The following is a 24063-nucleotide window of genomic DNA, read 5'->3' on the forward strand; positions in this document are numbered from 1 at the left end:
TTTTAGAAATTCGGAGTGCGCGCCCAAACCGCGAGGGGCAGCAGCAGGTATTCGACGGTCAGGGTTGGTCTGGTCCGTGGACCCGTTTTGGTGGGGACGAAAGCTTTCTTTTGCAGGTCCATCCTTGACTATAATCTCACATGAAGGCTTCTGATCAAAGTCGATTCTTTTGACTATAATTTAACAATGTTTTGGTATCAACAGTATGATAAGATGATGCCCATAAAGGTTGAATAAATTAAGCATGCATGCAAGACTAGGGAAAAGAAATCCAAAAACAAGAGAGATTGGATTATACCATGAAAAAATATATATATATTTTGTAAAACATGGTTTTGTGAAAAAAAAAAATTAATGAGTTTTGAAAACATATTATCATGGTAGAGGGGATTGGTTTTCATTCGCACACTGTTTTAGGTCCACCCAAGCACGTCAAAAAAAGTATTTTAGATGCAAAATGAAGATATTTTTTTCAACGCGCATCCAAACACCCATCAAAATGCAATTACCAGGATAATTAAGGGTGTGCATGATTGCGTATGTATTCTAATTAGATGGAACGCATAGTTTGGGTCGTACAACTCAAGCACTGGCATGTTAAAATTAAGAGAAAAAACCCAGATGCTAAAATCATGGATTTTCAATCAAGGCTGATTTGAAAAAGGACTTGCACGTATTGTAGGCTAAACAAGTAAACGACGGATGATTCAAACCCAAACCTTCTTTTAATATAGCAGACAGCAGCGATAAAACTTATGTGCATTTGAATTATGGGAGCTAGTAAATACCGATATGTTCATATGTTACAAATATGTCCCTAAAAAAGTCACAGGTAATTCGAGTTGTAACTGTGCGAACATGTTGATAACTCTACAACGGTATGTGATAATTTATTATGATGACAACGCAGCAGTTACCATTGATCATGAAGGAAATCCAGGAGTTTTTGGTTCAATTGCATGTGAATCGAGACAATTAAATTTCACTCTCGTTAGTTTCAAAAAGCATTATAAATAATGAACGTTTAGTAGACGGAAACAATGATGTGGTAAGGTAAGGTTTTTGAAATGGATCAATTAGTAGATTATGTTCCAGGCATCTACCGTTAACCAAAAGAGGGAAATATGTTGATTATATCAAACAAAAAATAAGTGAACAAAATGATAATTCGTCATGGGTAGAAACACCATTGGCGATATATAACCATCATGCAATATATTTAAATATTATTATTTTAATGACATCTTCTTATAATTAAGACTGCATGGGCGGGTCACGCTTGTTAAGCCCAAACAAATAGAACAAAATTGAGTGTCACAGTCGGGTCTGGTTCAATTCTCTACGTAACCAACCCAATTCAGACCTACGCCCCGAATGAAATGGCCAAAATTATAAACTAAATGCCCGTGACATTTATCTGATCCAAGATCCAAACTCGGATACTATTGCTTTCAAAGTACTGAACGTCCCTAACGTTCGGATTTCGGGATTTCCAGATGAAGTGTGAAAGAAAAAAATCACCGTTGGGAGAGGACAAATAGAGGAAAAAAAAAAAAAAAAAAAAGTTCGGGATGAGGTTTTGACTCGTTGTCTAAACCTTCTCTTCTTATCCCATTTCCCGCCCCACTCCCGCTCTCTTTTGGGTGTGCGGGCGAGCGTTGTCTGTGCCGATGAAGGTCATTGATGCTTCCAGCCGGTGAACGAAATCGATAATTGATGCTTCCAGCCGGTGAACGGAATCTTCAGGACCTCTACGAGGGGCAGAAGCCCAAACGGATGAACCATGGCGATCCAAACATCTTCGCACAAGGTAATTCCAATCGCATTTTCATTATTGTGTTGGCATGTAGGGTTTAATATCTTACAATTAAGACTTATTGGAATGCCAGCTTTCTGGAACTGTCAAGGTGTTTTAAGCATCTCGATGCTTTTCTTGCGTACTTGAAATTCCAGCGTGTGTGACAATATCCGTGAGATTGGTAGAGAAAATACACAACTAGGAGGTTAGTGATTAAGCGCGGTGGCCGGGTTGGTCTTGCAAATTGCTCGGAAGCGGAGCTTCCCGTCTGTTTGTTCGTCTCAGCTATTCCCCGCCCCATGCTAGCCCTTATCGGCGATTGATCGACGGGAAATGAATACGACTAGATTGGAAGTTCTGAGTCTTGTTCAGTGAGCAATGGCATATTTATCTAGCATGTGTATCAGGTCTCCTTTTATTGGATCCGGATAGCTGTATGCGGGACTTGATTACGAGACACAGCCGCAATGTGAATAATTGCACATCTAACCGTCGTTCGGATTGGCATGCTGGTATGAAATCGTGAAAGCGAATTCCGGGTCGTATGCTCTCATCTCTTGGTTACTCTGGATTTAAATACAGCCGATGTCAAAGTCCTAAATAAGTTTCTTCCTCTTTAACCAATTTTTCCTCTAGTCTGTAACGGAGTTGTGTGGTGAAGGGGCTATAAAAGTTCATATCTGTTTCTCCCACATAAGGCTAGAGCCTCTCTTTTCGAAGAGAGCATAATCTAACCCATTTGCTTGCTGAGAAGCTGTTATATTTACAGAAACCCAAGTTCAGTGGAATGCTTCCAACTTGTTCTCATTTAGTATGTGAATAGCTTAGTATGTTATTTCCCTTATATCCACGATAAGTTCATGGCTATGCCTTCTATGAGAGCTTTTTTCAGCTGGTTGTGCATATCATGATGTGAAGCTTGTATTATCATATGGAGGCTGCACAAATAAGATTATGGGAAAACTTGAACGGTGCATATATCTTAATGTTTGTGTGATTTCCTTTTATCGCTAGTTTTGGGGGCTTTGTGACAGGAACTATTTATCTACATATCCATTTTTGTTTAACAAAGCCATGCTTTAATGCTTTCAGGTTCTATCACCAAAATTCTATCTCCCTGTTGGGTACACAAATATTGGTAGTGCCTTCCATCTTTCTAGAGCTTCTGTTGCAAAGTTTTTTGTGACGCCAACTGCCAAATCTTTTTGTTCAAATCGTTATCAAGACAATGGTTCATTTTTGAAGTCGAGAGTTATGAGGCCTGTTGTGGCTGCAAACAAGGCATCATCAGGTATTGTTAGGCAACTATAGGCAGTTCTATGTCCTTGTTGAAGGTTGTGGTGCTTGGTTTTCTGGTTTGAGGTCTAGATATCATGCTTCACTTTTGCTTGTAAAACTGGTGTGAGTCATTTCAGGTGATAAGCAAGAGGATGGAAGATACAAAAACACGGTTGACCTGCCAAGGACAACATTTGGTATGAGAGCAAATTCTGCTGTGAGGGAGCCTGAAATTCAGAAATTATGGGATGCTGAACAAGTGTTGAAAAAGGTTGTCGATAGGAACAATGGGGTAAGTAACATGCTTAATGCATATGATAGTAATTTATCAAAATTCAGAACATAATTTCTGTTGATATATTGTTCCAGGGAGTTTTCATCTTGCATGATGGTCCGCCATATGCTAACGGTGATCTGCATATTGGTCATGCACTAAACAAGATCTTAAAGGATATCATCAATCGCTATAAGGTCATTCCTTTATGCTTACTTCCTTATTGGTTTATGGAAATGTTTGAATTTTTGTTGCATGTTTTTTTATCAATTAGAAATATTTATTTTTGGAGGAGGCTCATTTTTTTGTAGTTTATATAATACAAAGTTTTTTGCTTAATATTCACCTGCATTATATTCCTTTTTGCATTCGGATCCTTGAATGTGGCTGGATTTAACCAGTATGGGTCTGAAAATGCCTGATGAGGATGATGGGTTAAACTCTCATTTTCCCCATCACATGTGATCATAGAGTAAAGAAAAAGGGAGATTAGAAAAACTGAAAAATTGTATTAATGAGTCACCAGGACATCAGATAACCATCCTTTTGAACTTTTATCTTATTAGGGCAGTTTACAGGCAGGACATTTGTAGCACAGAACCTATATGATGTTCTGCATACACGCACACAGACAGATTCATATAGGCATAACATGTGTAACTGTGTATATAATAAAAGTTACATTTTGAAGCTGTCTATGAACACCATCGAGAATGGTGTTCCAGAAGCAGCACTCAGAAGCATCCCATCTTTGCTTAGGCAGAATGATGCCTCCTGTTTCTCGTCTCTTGGTCACCGTCTTTCGTGGCCTTCCACCCATTTGGGTGGAACACTGAATATGGTGTATGTGGAATGTGCAGACTTCTGTGTTCCATGTCCATCACATTCCTTGTTTGTGTCATATAGTGGGCTCCACCTCTCTTTGGATTTTGGAAAACCAGGGTTCCTGAACTCAGTGTTCCATGCGGTCAACCATCCTTTACAGTGTGCCCTTGGAGGGTCCTCCTTGATGACTTAAAAATAGCAGGACTACTTGAAGGCATTAATTGTGAGAAGCTATTTGGACTATCGCTATTCCCAGCAGAATTAAAAAACACGAGTATCGTATCCTGTTCTAGAGATAGTAGTAGTACTATAGGAGTTTTGGAATAGTTAAACACATGCATGGTGCTTGATTTGTATGTTAGTTTATATATATGTAAGGATTTTTTAATAGCTCACAGCACTAGGTACGGTACATACTAAATGAAATTATGGAAGCAGAATTAACCCATTTGTTGCCTGTATATCGCTCACCTGACATCATGCTTCATTTTGCTTTGTTTGCTTATCGAGTGTCTTTGTTTTCTGCAGCTTCTTCAAAATTATAAGGTGCATTACGTGCCCGGTTGGGACTGCCATGGTCTTCCGATAGAACTGAAGGGCAAGTAATATATGAAGATCGAGTATTTTTTGTTTTCTTTTTGGTAATCTTAGGTCATGTAGGCACATATCGGGTATTCAACATGAACTGTGTAGCAGTTGTAGCCCCTGATTACATGCCTCCCCACATATCATGTATAATGTGGCTATTATTCCATGCAATCTGTGGCTTGTATGCTTTTGCTTGATGGCCTTCAATGTTAGAATGCCTTTATATTTTCCTCCTCGAAGACCTTTTGTTTACATTTCCTATTTGCAATTGTCAATGTTCCACCATTGTCACAAATATTATGGTATTTTCAAAAATATTGCGATAGTATTGGCAAAACAGATAACAACAGAAAAATAGCAAAATATTCTCATATTTTGAAAAAAATTGCCAAAAAAATGTTCCTCATCATAATATCTTGATTTGTCCCTTAAAAACATGGTTTAATGTATTTCAAAATTAAAACATTTGTTTTACATTTTTTATTTTTTTATGATTTAAATTTTTTGAATATTTAACAATGTTTATGTAAAAGAATAGTAAAAGGCTTGTAATCTCTGTCACCAGGGTGCGGTATAAATGGACCCGCACCCGCGTTGACGCGACGCGGGTGCGGATTCGCCTGTGGTGCGCACCAAAACCGCACCTGTGACAGAAAGAGAGTGCAGGGGAAGACTGCGGGTGAGAGAGAGAGTACAGGGGAAGACTGCGGGAGAGAGAAAGTGCAGGGGAGAGGGCGGTAGGGAGAGGAGAGAGAGCGTCAGATTTTTTTTGGGCAGTGTGTTCACATTTAATGGCAAGAAAACGTACTCATCACATTATTACTTTTTTAAGTTTAATATTATAGAGGTTGAGTGTTTTATAAATGTAGACGGCAAGGGTGTCCACGAAAATGAAAATTGGGGCATCAAAATCTTGAATTAAAATTTCATAATTGTAATTCAATGTTAAGGAGTAGAATTATGATTTCAAATGGTTAAAGTTTTTTCATATCTCTTTAACACATGCTATGATGGTTTTAATTCATTAATTCTAAAATTTTAATTTTATTATATTAAACGCATAATTTTCAAATTTGGAAACAAAGTTTGAGGCTGCTAAACACAAAAAACACAAAAGGACACTAAAACTGAAATTTTCATTGTAATTCCAATTTATGGCAGAGTTTTGTTTCCAAAATTTTATTTCTATAGTCAAAACTCAAGACCATGAAACACCTCAAGAGGCCAATATTTGTGTCGACCATCGGCAGTGAAGAGCGCAAGCTTTCGCTATTTTGATTTTAAGATCGATAGATGCAAATTCCTTTTGCACAAACAAGAGATATGTGTTATTCAATTTCTACGAAAAATTAATAATAATAATAATAATAATAATAATAATAATAATAATAATAATAATAATAATAATAATAAAATATCTTCACCGCACCGCCGCACCTAATTTTTTTGAGACGTGCCGTACCGGCACCCGCACTGGCACCCGCACCACGCACCTTGGTGACATAGCTTGTAATCCATAATTTTTTTATTACTTTTTTGTATTTTCTTTTAATTTTTTAATTTCTGAAAAATTTTCCTGACAAAAACAAACTTTTGGGTAAATAAATACCTTAGAAAAACCTAATTAATAATAACTCTAGAATGGTATTTTTGACAATATGTTCCACATATTCTTGACATCTGTGGCCTACCATTTTTTACTTCTCAAGAATGGACAAATACTTCTCAAACAAATTTTTTTTTTTTAAATCTAGAGAATCTTGTAGTAGATTATTATTATGTGAGTGAAGCTGGAATTTGCAAGCAAAACCTACAAGTTTGTTATGTAGACGAAAGCATGTGCAGAAGTGAAATTCATGTACGGGTTGCATGAATCACTTTGACTATGTTGTGAAAATACTTTTTGCTAATCATATTTACATATATGTGGCTAAAATTCTTAATCATGGAACTTGGAATATGTCCTGAACAAAATCGTGTAGATCAATGTGCATGTTGGACGAGCCCTTAACATACCTTTTTAATATGAGAGGGACCACCTTTTTTTATTTTTATTTTGGGAGAGGAAGATGTGTGTTGGTTGCCCATTAACATAAGAAGCCCAAGTGCACCTTTTGTTTTCGAGGTAAGCGTCCCCATTTTGTTGGCCTTTATATAAAAGTAGTATCCTCATGGCTTTGAGCTCTGGTCCAATGTTATCCATATTGTACAATACATGATCATACAATATGTATCATATAGGTCAAAGAAACCCTTATGATACACCAGAATATGTGTTTCTTAAGTGTGTCGGTGGTGTATCAGCCGTATCATACGATATGGTATTGATATGGCCGATACACTCCATATTGTACTATATGGGGCTGGGACATTTTAAAATAGCGTGACACCCTTCTGTTTCATTTTTTTGTCTCAAAAGGCGCCACTTCTCCTCATTCCAAACACTTCTAGGAGCTTTGGGAGGGGAAGCTTAGGGGTTTTGAGACAAATCATGGTTTGAGTGGTAAATCATTGATTTGAGAGAGAATACAACCGGTTTGAAGGAGATTTGTTTGTGGGAGACTGATTCCTATTGATTGATGATAATCAGGGATTGATGATATTAATCATTGACATATTTTCAATTCAACTGTTATCGGTGACCTTTTCCTTTTCCATGCAACAGTTTTGCAATCTATGGATAGCGATGCAAGGAAGGAACTTACACCATTAAAGTTGCGGAAAAAAGCTGCAAAGTTTGCTAAAGAAACTGTTATGACTCAGATGAAATCATTTAAGGTGATTGCTGAACATGTTCAGTTCCTATAAGGCTAAAACATTGAATATGGTTGCTTACTTTTTGCTCCTTATGTAAATACAGCGGTATGGTGTATGGGGAGATTGGGAAAATGCTTATTTGACTCTCTCTCCGGAATATGAAGCTGCCCAGGTTTGTATAAACAACGCCCCTCCCTATAGCCAAAAACAAATCCCAAGCACGCACAAAACAATGAATGAAGTTTGGCTGGTAAATGGAAATTGTTGCATTCAATTGTGAGTCTTTGCCGAACCACTAGCAGAGCCAGAACTTTCTGACCAAGGGGCACTAGTACATCAAATTATAACTTTTAAGAGGCAATTTACATGTAAATAGTTAAACAGCCATGAGGTATTAATATGAAAATAAGTAAATCTACGTGGGCTGGCGTGTGCAATTGCCAACGCCAGCCCACATGTGCCTCTGCTACTGTACTGAAGCTTTTACACCCTTGGAAATCATCTAAATGTGATGATTTCATGCATTAGTTGTCAAAAGCCTAGAATTTATATAATTTATATGAGGTAGATGCAAAAACTTTGCATTCTATTCCTTTTCATTTTAATGATTGAAGCTGCCAATTTGTCTGAAAATTGGTCAAGGGCATTAGTAGTGCACTTGTTATTATCATGAGGACAAGTGCATACACAAAACATGCATGTTGGTTGCATTTATTCCACCCATCTAAGGTTGTAAATGATCCAGGTACGGGTTCAGCCATACTTGAGTTCTAGTTTTATCAATTTTAGTTCAGTTGTAGGCTTAGGTTTTCTTTTAGGTTATGTAATGTGGCTCTTGGCTTCACTTAGACTCATTCTTGATGGTACTGTATGTTACTTATCACTGGATTCTCTTAATGGGTAATCTCCATTTTGTGGTGTGTGTCTGTGGTAGAGTTGGACCAGCTCATATCTGAATTTGGTGCCAAAGTGTTTTTAGTTGCTTCCTGTAATGACCTACTTTAAAAAGTTTAGTCTTATATTAAAGATTGTGAGAGATGTTCAAGGGCTTATAAAAAGGTTTGTTAAGTGGTTAGTTGTCTTGGTTCCTAGGCTTTTTGGGTTGGAAACGAAGTTGCTAGGTGCGGGTTGGGATCCGTCGGACCAAGGGATTGGGCCCGGTGAGGGTGTGGGTCAGTTTGTTTCAGTGGTTTTAGAGCAAGCACTAGTTCAACATTCGGACCTAGGGTTCCGCACACATGCATACGTGTACCGTAAGGGGGATGGATTGTAATTCCCCACTTTGAAAAGTTTAGCCACGTATTAAAGATTGTGAGAGATATTCAAGGCCTTACAAAAGGGGATGTTAAGTGGTTAGTTGTCATGATTCCTAACCTTTTTGGGTTGGAAGCGAAGCTGTTGGGAGGCAGGTTGGGATCCATTGAATCAGGGGCCCGAGCCCGGTGGGGCTATGTGTCGGGTCGCTTTACTTCCAGTTTAGGTGCAGGGTGTAGTCAGATCCTACTTAACACAAGAATTGAGCTTGGCTTGACTTATAGGGGGATTTAAGCATTGAATCCTATTCAAAACCATGTTGCATCCCTAAAAAGGTTTTGCTCTTTCAATACATGTACAAAGCACCTATCCACATGCATTCTTATTTGTGCTTCTATTTGTGGGGTATATCTCTTAATAGTCAATACTGTACACAGCTTATCTGAAATTTCATTTAGTATCTGCTTTTGTTTGCAGCATGGTGATATTATTTTTCAAATTTTTATGTATTTATTAAAATAAATGTGATGATTTTTCTGTCATTCTATGTTGAATTAGATAGAGGTGTTTGGCAAAATGGCTCTAGAAGGCCATATTTATAGGGGTCGGAAGCCTGTGCATTGGAGTCCATCCTCACGTACTGCTCTTGCAGAGGCTGAACTGGAGGTAAGATATATCCACATTTGCCATTTACCTGACCTTTTTTATTTCGTAAGTATTCTGCAGGATTTTTGTAATATTTCTGTTGCTGGACATACTTCCCAAATTTTTGTGGGAAGATTTAAATATCAGTAGTATTGGGACATCAGCTGCAAAATTTGATGGACAAATAGTATTGTATCTTATTTGCTTTTGTATCCAATGAAAAAATTGTGCTGTAGATCCAAATGATTTTACAAAATTTACGGCATCCTCTGTCGAACACACACTAAAACCATACCTTTTAACACACACTAAAGTCTAAAGCCATAGCTTTTGCTTCCATGGTGGTATTATATATGATCTAATGTTGTTGAGCATATTGTGTGCAGTACCCAGAGCTACATGTTTCACAAAGTATATATGCCATATTCAAGGTAACCCATGTTCCTGATGCTTCACTGGACTTCTTCAAAGAATTTCTTCCCGATGTTTCATTGGCCATATGGACTACTACGCCTTGGACCATCCCAGGAAATGCTGGTGAGCGTCTCTCATACCTTTTGTTCCTGTCATGACTCATTTAGTAAATGGGCCTTTATTTTAGTGGTGTAGTCAGAAAAAAACCTAGTGCGGGCACAAATATGCAGTAACTAAAAAGATCATATTAGTAAATTTGGAAAAGGTATAGGTGAATCTGAACTATAGACATACAGACACAAACAGAAACTCATGCATTTACATTGACTAAGATTTAAAAAACATAGTACAAGTCAGATGTCAAAGAGTAAGCTTAATATGTTTGTTTCTCCATATTTGTGGCTCCTTTTCTTCCAGAAATTTATAGACGAAATGACACTGCAAGATGGCATCAAATATAGAAAATAAGGAAAACAATAACTGCCTATATGCAAGATAAATTACAGAAATCTTCATAACTGGGAGGTATATCGAATCCATCCACAGTGACCGTCAAAGTAATTAAACAATCAAACAGAAACAGTGATTAATGAATATTTTGACATGAAGGTGTTTTTACTGAAATGTGAAAGCAATGAGTAATTTATTTTCAATTTTTTTTTTAATCCATTTTGCTATCAAACTGGTATTATGAGGCTGCTTCTTCTTTTTGCTGGACTTGTTTTGATTCGAAAAGATATTATTTATGACATAATATTATTATTATTATGTTTTTGTTTCTTTCATCAGCTGTTGCAGTAAATCCTGTGCTGCTATATGCTATTGCTGAAGTGCATCCGCTTGTGGAAGACAATATAACATCAAAAACTAGTAACACCATACTCAGCAAGACTCTAAGAAGTGGACATCAGAAGCTATTTGTTGTCGTTGCATCTGATCTTGTTTCTACCCTGGAAACCAAGTGGGGAGTCAAACTTACCATAAAGAAGACTCTGCTGGGTTCTGTTCTTGAGAATTGCAGGTTTATCTGGGAATGAAGATAATATCCGTTTACCTTTTTCCCTTTCCTTTTTTTTTTTCCAAGAAAGCTGATGGAGAAATAGATACCTGAATCCTTCGGGCGCAGGAAACCCTCTGGGGGAACCTTCTTGGTTCAAGGACATAGCTTTGTTTCAGCTTTTATGAGGGTGACATGTGAAGGAGTCAAACCATGACCAACACTGCCTTTGGTCTAATGACATTTGACTTCCTCAATCCACCTGCTTCTGGCATATTGTAGTTCTGCTTTTTAATTTCTTCTTCCCAAAGTGAAAGTTTGTTTTACACCCTTGTGCTTCCATTGTCTTAGCAACTTAACGACTTTTAACTTGGGGCAGGTATATCCATCCAGTTGGAGGCACAGAATGCTCTGTTGTCCTTGGGGAGGGGTACATAACCACTGAATCAGGAACTGGTTTAGTCCATACAGCTCCTGGCCATGGTCAAGAAGATTATGTAACTGGTCTGAAATATGGGTTGCCCATATTTTCTCCTGTAGATGATAATGGAAAGTTTACAGATGAAGCTGGACAATTCAGTGGTTTGGATGTTCTTGGTGATGGAAATACTGCCGTCATTAGATTTTTGGATGAAAAAATGTTGCTCATGAAGCACGAACCATATAGTGAGTATTATAGGTGTCAGATGCAATCAGTGGTCTGAGATCCATTATCATGTCTCCTTTGAAAATGTGGCAGGTAACTGTGGCACCTTCTGACATGATATTTTTTGGCAGAGCATAAGTACCCGTATGATTGGAGAACAAAAAAGCCAACCATATTTAGGGCTACAGAGCAGTGGTTTGCATCAGTAGAAGGGTTCAGGAGAGATGCTATGGATGCAATCAGTAAAGTGTCATGGGTTCCACCACAGGTATCTTTCTCTCATTTCTTCTTCTCTTTATTTTTGTATACTATTGTTATCAACTTGTCCACAATGCAGACCGATCATTAGTTATAGTTTATGATCCTTTCACGTATCTGTTAATACTTTTGACTGCTCTGTTAGGTGTTTGTTTTCATTCTTGTTATATGGTTAACTTTATTATGTTGATTCACAGGGAGAAAACAGGATTGCAACAATGACATCCTCCCGCTCTGATTGGTGCATTTCAAGGCAGAGAACATGGGGCGTGCCCATTCCAGCTTTTTATCACATTCATTCAAAAGAGCCCCTGATGAACAAGGAGACAATCGACCATATTAAGTGTAAAATTCTTTGTTTTTTGTTTCCTAGGGCTTCCTCTTATTTTCTGCAGTTCATTTATGTTTCAATGTTGCTATTCTTAGAAGGTCATAGACATGCTATATGTAAATGTTATTTTATAGTCAAACATCAGAACATCATGCTGAAATTGGAGATGCTTCTAGCTATAAAGTTTGGTATTCTTAAGCTGCATATGGAATCTGGCTAATTACTACAACTTTCTCATAAATCCATGATAGAATGGTATATATATGTATATATATAGGCATGCTCTTGAGCACAATGTATTATAGCTGAATACCTCATCTGTAAGTGCACTTCTCATGTAACTATCGCAAATGTAATCTCCACCTTGAAAAACCTACTACTAAGTGACTTAATAGTTTGGGTTTGTTGGATTAATATCCTGCTTGAGGATACTCAATGTTTTTGGTTCTGCAATCATTTGATTTTCCCCTTGTATTCATGTTTCTATGGTAATGGTATTGAACTTTTTTTGCTCTAACTAGACAGATGTATGTCCTTTCTTTGTCAAGCTCTAATTTTTATTCATGATATGCTTATTTTGCAGCAATAATAGCTGAAAAGGGTAGTGATGCATGGTGGTATATGCCTGTTGATGAACTACTGCCTGAGAAATATCGTGATAAAGCTTGTGAATATCAGAAAGGAACTGACACAATGGATGTTTGGTTTGATTCTGGTATGTACTCCAGATTATACCTCCTGCTAACTGGAAAAAGTGTAGTCCATTTGCTCTTGGGTACAGTTAATGTTGGATTTAAGTTCCTTTTTGTATTTTACTAGTACATTTTATCCAATCAGACCATGCTGATCCTTGTGTTTCTTGATGAGGTGATTCCGAGGGAGCAAGGCCTTTTCCCATTGTCTAGTAAACAGCACTTGTACCTAAAGGTTGGACTTAGAATTCTTGGGTTATAAAACAAGTAAAAAGGTTGACCAATGTTTTTTTTCCCTGAGATAGAAAGGAAATTCATTTCCATTCTTATAGAAAAGGAACTCTACTACCTCCATAGGTACTTCTCAAAGTTATAAGTAAAGTGAAATTTGAGCGATGTTTATTTTCGTCTAAATTTTTGAACCTATTGGTTACTGATGTGTTGTAGCCCAAAATAGACAAGCTTCAAGTCATGTTTGCTCTGTGCTAGATTTCTTTTAGTGGAACTTTTTTTGAATCCGTGCATGGAAGCATTTATCTTCTCCATTCTGATAGACATGCAACACATGTGTTGTCTGTTTGATGCAGTAATGCAGCTAGCATTTTAAGAGGTACAATTGACCATTAATTGCAACCATGTCCATGGACATGCTGTAAGAATTCATGAATTCTAAAGGCCTCCTAGAGTAGTCTAGAATGGTGGTAGTGGTACTTGAAACTTATTTTAACCCAAGTATGAGCTAATTGTATATAAATAAAATGGTTATTATGTGATGGTCATGTCCTAATAGTCATTCTTCTAATCATTCCCCTGAAAGGTTTAAAATGATTTGATAGGCAGATAACTATGCAAAGAATTAATGCAATCATGCAGCTGTCAGCAAAAAGTTTGGGGATTACCTAAGGGTGCCAATGAATTAGGGATTGGCTTACACCAATGCATGGCACAGAGTATTTTTCAGACAATCATGTGTGCATGAAAACATTCTCTTTCCTTTTTTAGATAAACAGCTGATTGCACTTGCGGAAGATGTGGTCTTTCTGGAAGGTAAATTTGTGTAGAACCATTTTCTCTGTTATGGAGTACTGGGGGATATGGTTTCCTTCCCAGAGGATGTAAAATAAACACCACATAAAAACCTATATGTTTATGCAGGTTTGTTATTCTTTTGCTATCTTCTATTTCTGACCAATTCATTGCAGGTTTACTTATATTTGTTCTCATCTTAAATTAAATTTAATTGCTTATTTTCAAAGTGAACATACGTGGCAGTTGTGATTCAATTGTTTGATTTAATTGTGATGTCACCTTATACTCTATAATCGATTTAAGGATGACATAAAATGAATAAATGCCATCCCTCTTTCATTTGCACTGAATCTGGGTAAATTGAAAGTTTTGGGTTTATACCGCTTGCCGACATTCTTAGTAGAGTACTGACAACTTGTCTTGGAAACTCATCAAATGTGAAGGGTCCTCTTGGGCAGCTGTTCTAGAGAAAAGGGGACTTAACTGGCCAGCAGATTTGTATCTTGAAGGAACGGATCAGCATCGTGGCTGGTTCCAGAGTTCACTGCTTACTTGCATTGCTGCAAAAGGTTTGTTGTGCTTAAGCTTGTTCTCTTATTAGGCACCCTGATGGTTAACCTATAAGAGTATCTTATCACTTGCCTGTCCAACACTTGTAAGGCTGCTTGTTAATCATGAACCCTCCTAAAGTTGAATGTTTCTGACTAACTTATCATTTTATGTGTGTCTCTGCCACCATCGGTACAGCAATTGATAACTCCCATACAACTTGTGACACCTTAAGAAGCTTTTCAAATTAATCTATTGCTATAGGCATTTTTTAATAATTATTTATTTGCTGTAAGTTTAGGTTTCATCTGGACCTGTTTACCAGAAACATTTTTTTTCCTCAGGTATGGCTCCATATAAAAGCGTTTTAACTCATGGATTTGTACTTGATGAGAAGGGTTTGAAGATGAGCAAATCTGTGGGAAATGTTATAGATCCAGCCATTGTGATTGATGGAGGAAAAAATACAAAGGTGAGGATGATTAGTACAGTTTCTTTCATGCTTTATATTGACATTATGTTATTTGACAAATACTTATATGACAGGAATCACCTGCTTATGGAGCTGATGTACTGCGTCTCTGGGTTTCTAGTGTGGATTATTCTAGTGATGTGTTGATTGGTCCTCAAATTCTACGGCAAATGTCGGACATTTACCGGAAACTTCGAGGAACTCTACGTTATCTTTTGTCTAATTTACATGATTGGGAGGTATTTCTGTCAATTTTCTGGCACTTAGTGTTTTTGTAGACATGATAATTTGGCCATTTCATTTTAGTTGCACTGCTACTGTTAGACTGAAAAACAATTAGCTTTCCTACCTGAAAATAACAGCTCAATTTCATATTTTCTTACATTGTTTAGAATATGCATATGGTGTTATCATGTTATTTCACTTAATGGTTATCATTCTTGAGAAATTATGTAAAGGATAGGCTGCTGAAATATTTGATCACGATGTCTGTTGTTTGTGGAAACTTCTAACTTGTCTTGTTTTTTGAGATAAACATAATAATATCAGTAGTGTTTCTTTTCTTACTATATGTTCTCTTTAATTGTAGCCTGAGAATGCTGTTTCCTATGACAACCTCCCAATGATTGATCGTCATGCTTTATTCCAACTACAAAATGTTGTCAGTAGCATCAAGGAGGGCTATGAGAGCTATCAGTTCTACAAAATATTCCAGGTATTTTTCTCATTTCTTTGCTTTAATTATTACAGTGTATAATTCCTGCTTGCAATCTCTTGGTCTCACAAGACATGAAAGTTAAGGAAGTATTGTGATGAGTACCACCAGAAGAAAGATGCAAGCTGTAAGTTGAAAACGTGTGACGTGCATGGCTGTGAAAACCTAATCAGTACAATAATTTTTCTGGATTATCCAACTTTATTTGCAAAAAATGCTACATGGAAAATGACACTAGTAGTTCTTAATTTGCTTATGAGCATGGTGCTAGGAAGTCAAAGCTGCCAAATGGCTGGGGAACCCTAGTTGGCATAATTCTTTCTGGAATCGTCCAAAGTAGACATTAGCATGAAAACTGATATTGATATTTCTTAATTTGCTTGCAGTTTCCTGGTCATTGCCATGTATTGTTCTGCACCTCTTCTTTGTTCTTGTTGTATTATTCTCACCACCCATGCTAGATCACTGAACATTGTCAACCATATTCATGATGGTTATCCTTATGCCATTGTTAGCTATTCATCTTTGGGTCATAGGTCAAATATGTATTTGCCAAACTCAAGATTGATGTAATATTTGTCAATGTAATGATGCTACCTAGGGGGATTTCTTAGAAACTATGTCATATAGGCGCTGATGCAGCATTCTTCAAAAAACTTGGGTGCAGGAAAAGTGAATATGTGTGTGTTTTGCACAAAAATAATATCTATTATATTCAGCAAATAGCCTATGTGTTTACTTGAGCATACAGATTTTGTAAGAGAGTCATGATATAGGTCTCATTACAGATATAGCATATCTCATGGGTCATGTATATTTCATTCAAATAGAAGTAAACATGCTTTGAAGACGAAAAACACAAAAAAAAATATATCTGAATTCACTTGACTATGATCTGCAATAGCAACCATAAATAAATGAACAGCTGACCATACCAACAGCATGCAAGTCTCAGAGAGAGAAGGGGGCCCAAAGGGGGGTGGGTGGGTGGGGGGTTTTGTTGAGCCTAAAACCCCCTTTTGTCTTTTAAAATTTTTCACCACAAAATATGGACGAGATGAAATTTGGTCAACATTGACCTGGGTTCATCTTTGACTGGTCAGGTGTAGCCTAACCTGAGTTGGGCGCACACCCTGATTTGGGTGGAAATGTTCAGGTGTGGTAACCTGTTCTTTGCTGCATCAAAGCCCCACTTGCATCCACACACGAGCTGCGTCAATGCTGGTGTGGCAGTCCATATGAAGCACCATTGTGGATTAGCTGAGAAATCACATAAAAGGCATGAAAATGTTCCTAAGAATACGAGTTTTGGTTTATTATCTGTAGGACAGATTCTCTTTTGAAGTATCTTATGGTGCAACTGTTAAATCTGTAATTGGCATCTCAAACCACATTGCTGTTATTGAGTTGAGATGTGCTTTTGTGGTAGAGCTTGTGTCCTAAAAGAGCCTTCAAGAGCACTGCTTTGCTTGTTCATTACAATTATGAATGAATAAAAGTAAAAGCTTTCAGCCCAGTGATTATACTTCTGCCTATTTCCCACATTAAATTCTGTCCTCTTGGAGCAGCAGAAAAAGGAGGTTTTTTTTTTTGGGTTCTTGTCGGTTTCACAGAATGAATCCTCAGTCATATCCATGCCTTGCATGTTTATTGTACTTGCAATGTCCATATTATGTCTTGCTACTTGCTAGTCAATTGCATTGATGAAATCCATTTTATGGTTTGCTACTGTGTTGTATAATTCTTGCTTGCATTTGCTAATGTTCGAATTGTCTAATGTATTCTTCATTTCAGATTATACAACGATTCATAATTGTTGACTTGTCGAATTTCTACTTTGATGTTGCCAAGGACCGATTATACGTAGGGTATGGTTCACACTCTAGCAGATAGAAATTACTTGTTTAAATTTTTATATCTATCTTTTAAATGTGATTCTGATAATTTTTATGTCTGCTTTCGTTATGATGTATTTTTGGGTTTGATATCCCAGGGGAACAAGAAGTCCAACAAGGAGAAGTTGTCAAACTGTACTTGCGGCCCATCTCTTGTCTATTGTTAGAGTGATTGCTCCAATATTACCACACTTGTCTGAGGATGTTTGGCAGTGTCTGCCTTTTAAATTTGTTATGGCAGATGGATATTTGGCGAAATTTGTGTTTGAAGCACGTTGGCCAACTATAGACCACCAGTGGGCGGCAATGCCACTTGAAGATGTTGGTTTTTGGTCCAATGTTCTTGAGGTAATTTTTGTCCTTGCATAATGTATTTCTTTAGCACAAATGTCTCTTCACTAATTTATGACATTTCTTTTTTATTTTTTGATGCTGCATGTGTTTTGTATATGAATGTTCTGCAGTTGAAGTAAGCAACACAATTATCTTAGACAGCACGCAACAGTATTTCATAAACTTTTCGTGCTTCTTCTTGAATGATTTAAACGGTTTTGAATGGTAATGACCTGGAGCTGTTCTATCAGTCTGTTTTAACACAGTAACAAAGGAGACAGACAGGTAATCCCACGTCCTTCAGCCAGAAGAAATATGATAAAAAGGAAAGATCCTGCATGTTAACTTGATTATAAAAGATATCTGAAAGAAGCTACTGCATAAAAGCCCCAAAATATCCATGTCTAGAGAGAATCTGACATCATAGACATAAAGTAATATAAACTATTAGAAACCCAAGCACTTTTGTGCTCATGGCTCTTATCTTGAACTATGCAAGAGACGCTGCATTGCATATTATACATGGCTTTTTATGCAGCACTTTTTGCACCAATTTCCTCGATGCTTCTTCTTTCCTTTTAGTTGCATGGTCAATTAATGGTTTTGGAAAGGGAATGTCCTAAATGCCACATTATGCTAACTTAAAAGTCGAGACAATCAAGAGGAGAAAACATCACTGACAAAGGTGTATAAAGTGCAGAGCTGCTGTGCCTGCTACCTTGTGTTGCTCTTAGATTTCCTTTTACACTTGATGCATTTGTGGCCAAAGTCCCTGGTGGGACTTTGGTTTCGGTCAAATGGTTCTGTTCCACTTAATCCATCTTTTATAGGCACATAGCTTTTCGCCCAAGGGATGGGAAATCTTTCTTCTGGTACATGAATCAAATGTTTCATTTTTATCGGGGAAATACATTTATGCAATGTACTCTGCTTAGTGAGAACAAATTTTAATTTCCTGCTATTGGCTTATTATGACATTAACCTACCAATCTGCTAATTGGATTGAGATCGATGTTCTGATCTAATTCTTCTGAACCAGGATATATTAGCTAATCTTAAAAAGTTAGAATCCTATTAGAATTCACCACAGGCAATGTCGGATGGATAAGAAACATGAACATTATGCACATCCATTGGTTGCAATTTTATTCACTATCCTGTCCACTGGGTTAATAGGCTTATGGCCTTCTAGCATGAGACAGATTATGTGTATCGTACAATAGTTGAATTATTTACAGCTTGCTTGTTGTATTTTCTTTCTTGTATGAGAGTCTTGTTCCTTGTCCTGGACCAGTTGAGAACAGAGGTGAATAAAGTTCTGGAGACTGCCAGAACAGGAAAGATGATTGGTTCCAGCTTAGATGCAAAAGTCTGGATACATACTTCTGATCGAGAGCTAGCTACTAAATTGCAACAACTGTGTCAAGCAAGCAATGATGCAGACAGTCTTCACAGGATATTCATAATATCCCAGGCAAGTTCTGATTCATAATGTGGTGTACTTATTGGTTGTGTACTTGTGTTCTATTGAGAGATTATTAATGTGGATTGCTATTTCTGGGTCTGAACGCTCATTTTGACATATAACCATAAAGAAGAAAAATTGCATAAATCAGTCCTCTAAGATAGACTACTATTTTGCATGGCCAACTTGAGCATGGGTAATCTGGCCCAAGTATCTTTTCTGTACTCCACTGTTGAGTTTGAAAGTCAAGTGTTATTTGCTAACTTTGCGTTGCATGGATTTTCTCTAGGTTGAAATTGTTTCTTCCATGGAAGACATGTCCAGTCAAGATATTCCCTACACCGGTCATTATGATACGAAAGGAGGGAACACGATTTGGATTGGAGTATCTTCTGCTGATGGTGGCAAGTGTGAAAGGTGCTGGCACTATTCTACTCAAGTTGGGACATTTGCTGGTCATCCAACACTTTGTGGCCGCTGTTACAATGTGATCATGGAAAACCAACCTCAATTAGCTGCAGCAAGTGCTAGCTAAATTCACTGTAGTCCACACAACCAACTACGCCCGACTCTGCGGATGGATGTTGTCAGCAGACTCAGCACTGTATCAGGATCCTTGTTCTTCCCTCTCTCCAGCAAGCCAACCTCTTACTGGTAGGTGCCTAAAATAAAGGAAACGGATCAAACGGGAACTAAACTAGCCACAAAGAGGACTTCAGATTGATGACCGCAAAGACAAGGTTAGAAGCAGTTTATTTTTATTCTTCATATGATGTATATATCAGGTCGATCATTTTTTCTAATTTATGTTTGAAAAAATATTTAATATATTATCCCCAAGGAAATGGAAGATTTTTTTTTTCCATGCTCATTTAACTTACAAACGAATAGTTAAGGTGTTACTTTGATATTTGAGAAATGTGGCGAATGAACTTTTAAACGGTGCGGTATTTTACAGGATTTTGCAACAATTTCCCCTCAACAGGAGGCTATGTTTTTTTTAGGTGGGACTTCACAGAACCAGTTTCGAAAGAAGACATAGGTTTACCTCGGCAACCGTGGCAACTCAACGGCCTTAGTTCCAGACCTTGAAGTAGAACAAAGTCAAGGTTCAATACTCGGGGTAAGTTCCCCAAAATTCTGCACGCTAATTAACCCAAGAAGGAAAAAAAATAAAAAGAAAAGAAAAGAACAGCCCTAGCAGCTGTGTTCAATGCCTCATTATGGTTTCTTGCATGTAAAATTGAAAATAAAATGGCCCATAATTTTGGTAGCATCCATGTCTCAAATTGAAATTAAAGAATAACTTCTTCCGCGTATAAAAAATCACAACGTTTGAATGGGAGTTGCTTAAATTGTTGTCCTTGATCCCATCTCTACGCCCTTATATGCAGAGCATCTGCTCTTAACAAAAATGGATAACCAATCCCCTTCCTCTTTGAGGGGAACATCACAAGCAGAAGGCTGATCACAAACCCGAATACCAACGGGACCACGTTAGTCACCTTCCTTGGCATAGCCTTGTAGTAGCACGCCGCAACATCATTATGTGACGAAGCAAATGCCAGAAATGCTACAATTGATAGAGTGACATGAAACAGATCGCTTAATCTCAGTCGGTAGGCCGATGGGTCGGCAGGCTTTCTCCGGCCGCCGCTTAAGCTCCATATCCCATGGATGGTAGCAACCCCATAACAAATTCTTCCAGATACTGTTCTGTAACTGTCCATCAATGTAAAGAATGCGCACGACAACACACAGAAGCCTAAGAAGATGGCCGTCAGCCACCGGTTTAGTGTACCGCATGATCCATCGTTGGTCGCCAGTGGAGCAAAGATGGTGAAGCCCAGGATAGTTGCAGTCGGTAGCAGGACATTAAGTCGCGCCGTGCCGCTAAGGATTGCGTTTAACATGTAAATGAACCGGGTCTCGTTGGATTCAGCATCGTCGTCGTCATTGTCGTCACAAATTTGAATTAGAGGTTTTCCGATGGGGATGTCTACGGAAGCCATGGATAATGCTCAGCAGGAGCTTTGATGTTTTGTGCTATATATGCAATACGCAATCTTATCTTGTTATTCCTTTTCTGGTTGAGGAGGTCAGCTTTAATTTGGCGTTTTCTTTGCCGGAAGAAAGAACTTCTGAATACGTTAAGCATCAGTATGAAGCGTGAGGAGGTGACTACAAGCCAGTCAGCCACGATCAGAATTAAAGCATCAGAATTTTATTCTGGTTGGGATTCATTAAATTTAAAGCTCGTGAACCTTGTCAGGCAATAGCTCCAGAAACACCTTCGAAATCACAAAATTGCTTATGTTGGGGCTTATTAAGCTTGCTACCAGAGGCATTTATTTATCCTCTGCCTCACGTTACGGTATATATATATATATAATTCTGGTTCTGGATCTTTTTTAACTAATTTTAAGCAGAAGCTACTGAAGAATCTCAATCTCAGGCCCCAGTCCAGATCGCCGCTTCGTTTCTAACATGATTTTTGACATAGCTTGCTTCATTTTGCTAATTTATTTAAAGTTGTGTCAAATTTCTGCAATTTGCTTCTTATTTTAATCCTTTTGCATTCGAATGAAAACATTTCAAGTTATTTTTACTCAAACTCAAAGGGCGTGGTACAATTGGGCAGTAAGGCGGTTTACATTTAAAAGATTCTTGTAGTCGTCGTCACACCTTGGTGTTATATTCCTGCGAACTGCAAAATAAGAACTATGATGACCAAGAATCTTAGAAGCACAAAAGTATAATCCTTGAATTTTACTCAGAGACAAGAGACAGTTTCTTTTACATAAATTAGTATTAAATATGAAGGAAAATAAAAAATTTCTATCGAAAAGCGGAGTATAACATTTATCAGGTAGCCCGGAAGATCTTCCAGTCGTTTTCGGCAGTCGGATTTTGTTTTAAGAAAATATGGCTGACGAATGGGAGAGATCGTCAGCCAATCAAAAGCAGACACGTAGGAGCAGCAGACGAATCCTGAAGGACGCCACGCGTCCCTCTGGTGCTTCCTTCGCAGCGAAGGCGCCCCTCTGACCTTCCAGAAGAAACGGAGGAAGGCCGACGGCCGGTAACTGTCTCCACGCGCCAGACGCGGTTTTCGACCGTCGGATACGGAGCGCCCCTTATACCCGCGATAGATTTTCTTCTCCTATAAGAAGGCTGCGTCAAACCCCATAGACAAATCGGTAAACAAAATTCCTCCGTTGCCTTCCGATTCTCTGCCTTATTCTTCCCGCTTTTTGTTCTCTTTAGATTCTGCGCTTCTACGCTTCCGATCTTCTTTCTTCGGTTTCTCCTGTAGATATAATCAGTCGAATGGCTGAAGCCACCAATCGTCCTTCTGATATGGTACTAAACTTGTATCTTTTCTCCTTTTCTTCTCTTTCGGTTGTTTTCTCCAATTGATTGCTTAAGTTTCGAACCATGATACGAAATCGGCTTCTGTGCTGTCTAGATACGGCGTTGATTTCATCTGAAATATGAGTGTTTGGGTTTCTTTTTCTCATTTGATATTTGAGACTAAATGTTTGTTTTCTTCTGCCTCTTTATTACGAAAAAGGGGCCAATCCGGCACCTGGATTTGAAGCAGGAGATATTTGAATCAACATTTTTTTTTTTTTTCAAATTGTCGTTCTTTCACTTTGATTCCGAAGGAAACTATGTAGAACATGCGAAAACTTTTCCTTGTTGATTATATGAGGAATTTGTTGCAGGATGAGCAGGAGGAGAGGTTGAAGCGTCTGGAATTCGTGCAGGCGGCAGCAACCAAGGGGATGGCGTGCTTCTCGAGCCTGTACGGGTACGCGAAGGAGAAGTCGGGCCCGTTGAGACCCGGCGTGGAGACCGTCGAGGGGACGGTCAGGACGGTCGCCGGCCCTGTCTACCAGAGGGTCCACTCCCTCCCTCTTCAAGTCCTCCTCTTCGTTGACAGCAAGGTAGAATCAAATTGCGTTCATTTTCGTTTGCATCTTTTTCCTTCCATTGTGTAACTATAAAGGGTACTTTGGTAGTGGAATTCCTCAAATTGCCTGTAAGCTGGCTAAAAATTTTCATGTCTCTGGATTTAATTTTAGGTGGACGAGACGGTAGTCAAGGTGGATCAGCAGGTACCGCGCATTGTGAAGGAAGCGCCTGGCCACGTTTATTCTGCTGCCAAAAAGGCTACTGGGCTGGCCAGGGATTTGGCCTCAGAGGTGAAGACCGGTGGTGTGGTGGAGGCAGCCGGCGGCGTCGCCAAGGCCGTCTACGCCAAGTGCGAACCAGTGGCCGAGAAGTACGCGATCAATACATGGCACGCTCTCAACAAGCTCCCGCTCTTCCTTCACGCGGTGCACATCGTGGTCCCGACTGCAACTCAGTTGTCTGAAAAATACAACGACGCCGTCCGTTCCACAACAAGCAAGGGATATGCCTTCCCTGCTTACCTGCCTCTCATCCCCGTCGAGAGGTTGGCCAAAGTGTGCGCTGAAGGCAAGCCTGCTTCTTCTGAAGGCGCATCAGATGCCGCCGTAGGGGCGGCTCAGCAGTAATGAGGAGAGAACAGATCTTCTCTTTGCACCCATAATAAAGCTTCTCCATGTATTTAATTCCTTTGGGGGGGGGCATCATCTATCTGCTTTTGTTTTGTCGAAGATGAGCCCGTTCTAGCTTGAGGTTTTGTATGGTTAGTGGTGATTTTGTACACCGTGGGCATTTGTGGTTCAATTGTTTGTTTTTCTTATGTTTGAAGTCTGATGAATACATATGTGCTGTTTTTCTATGGCTGAGTGGTGTTCTTATGATCATGGGTAGTGCAGACCAATTCGCAGCCATTGTCCTCAGCGGCTGGCGCAC

At 38.5% G+C, this 24063-nt stretch overlaps 3 protein-coding genes across 5 annotated transcripts; 2 read left to right on the top strand and 1 right to left on the bottom strand.

The window, feature by feature from the left end:
• The first annotated feature begins 1587 nt into the window (after window positions 1-1587).
• On the top strand, window positions 1588-20383 carry LOC116262111 (isoleucine--tRNA ligase, chloroplastic/mitochondrial). Of its 2 annotated transcripts, XR_004174419.2 has the most exons (23): window positions 1588-1810; window positions 2891-3089; window positions 3214-3368; window positions 3446-3547; window positions 4704-4773; window positions 7429-7541; window positions 7624-7692; window positions 9333-9440; window positions 9806-9956; window positions 10623-10854; window positions 11210-11496; window positions 11608-11744; window positions 11932-12079; window positions 12649-12780; window positions 14230-14355; window positions 14680-14807; window positions 14882-15046; window positions 15397-15522; window positions 17317-17390; window positions 17516-17765; window positions 19045-19224; window positions 19505-19955; window positions 20174-20383. XR_004174419.2 is itself a non-coding variant. In XM_031641203.2 (22 exons), the coding sequence occupies exons 1-22, from the start codon at window positions 1784-1786 to the stop codon at window positions 19748-19750; spliced, it is 3225 nt and encodes a 1074-aa protein (XP_031497063.1). In that variant the 5' UTR covers window positions 1588-1783; the 3' UTR covers window positions 19751-20086. The 2 variants fall into 2 exon arrangements, 1 of the variants encoding a protein (XP_031497063.1); XM_031641203.2 differs by lacking the exon at window positions 20174-20383 and having other exon boundaries at window positions 19505-20086.
• Window positions 20384-20504: 121 nt separating this feature from the next.
• LOC116262113 (protein DMP6-like) lies at window positions 20505-21328 on the bottom strand. The gene has a single exon (XM_031641207.2). The coding sequence runs from the start codon at window positions 21225-21227 to the stop codon at window positions 20592-20594; it is 636 nt and encodes a 211-aa protein (XP_031497067.1). The 5' UTR covers window positions 21228-21328; the 3' UTR covers window positions 20505-20591.
• A 930-nt stretch (window positions 21329-22258) lies between these two features.
• LOC116261915 (stress-related protein-like) lies at window positions 22259-23989 on the top strand. 2 transcript variants are annotated; one of them, XM_031640855.2, is made up of 3 exons: window positions 22259-22415; window positions 22944-23165; window positions 23304-23989. In XM_031640855.2, the coding sequence occupies exons 2-3, from the start codon at window positions 23004-23006 to the stop codon at window positions 23757-23759; spliced, it is 618 nt and encodes a 205-aa protein (XP_031496715.1). In that variant the 5' UTR covers window positions 22259-22415; window positions 22944-23003; the 3' UTR covers window positions 23760-23989. The 2 variants fall into 2 exon arrangements, with proteins under 2 accessions (XP_031496715.1, XP_031496714.1); XM_031640854.2 differs by lacking the exon at window positions 22259-22415 and adding an exon at window positions 22422-22578.
• The last annotated feature ends 74 nt before the right edge of the window (window positions 23990-24063 follow it).

The sequence above is a fragment of the Nymphaea colorata genome, chromosome 10 (assembly GCF_008831285.2).
Source record: "Nymphaea colorata isolate Beijing-Zhang1983 chromosome 10, ASM883128v2, whole genome shotgun sequence".
Taxonomy (NCBI): Eukaryota; Viridiplantae; Streptophyta; class Magnoliopsida; order Nymphaeales; family Nymphaeaceae; genus Nymphaea; species Nymphaea colorata.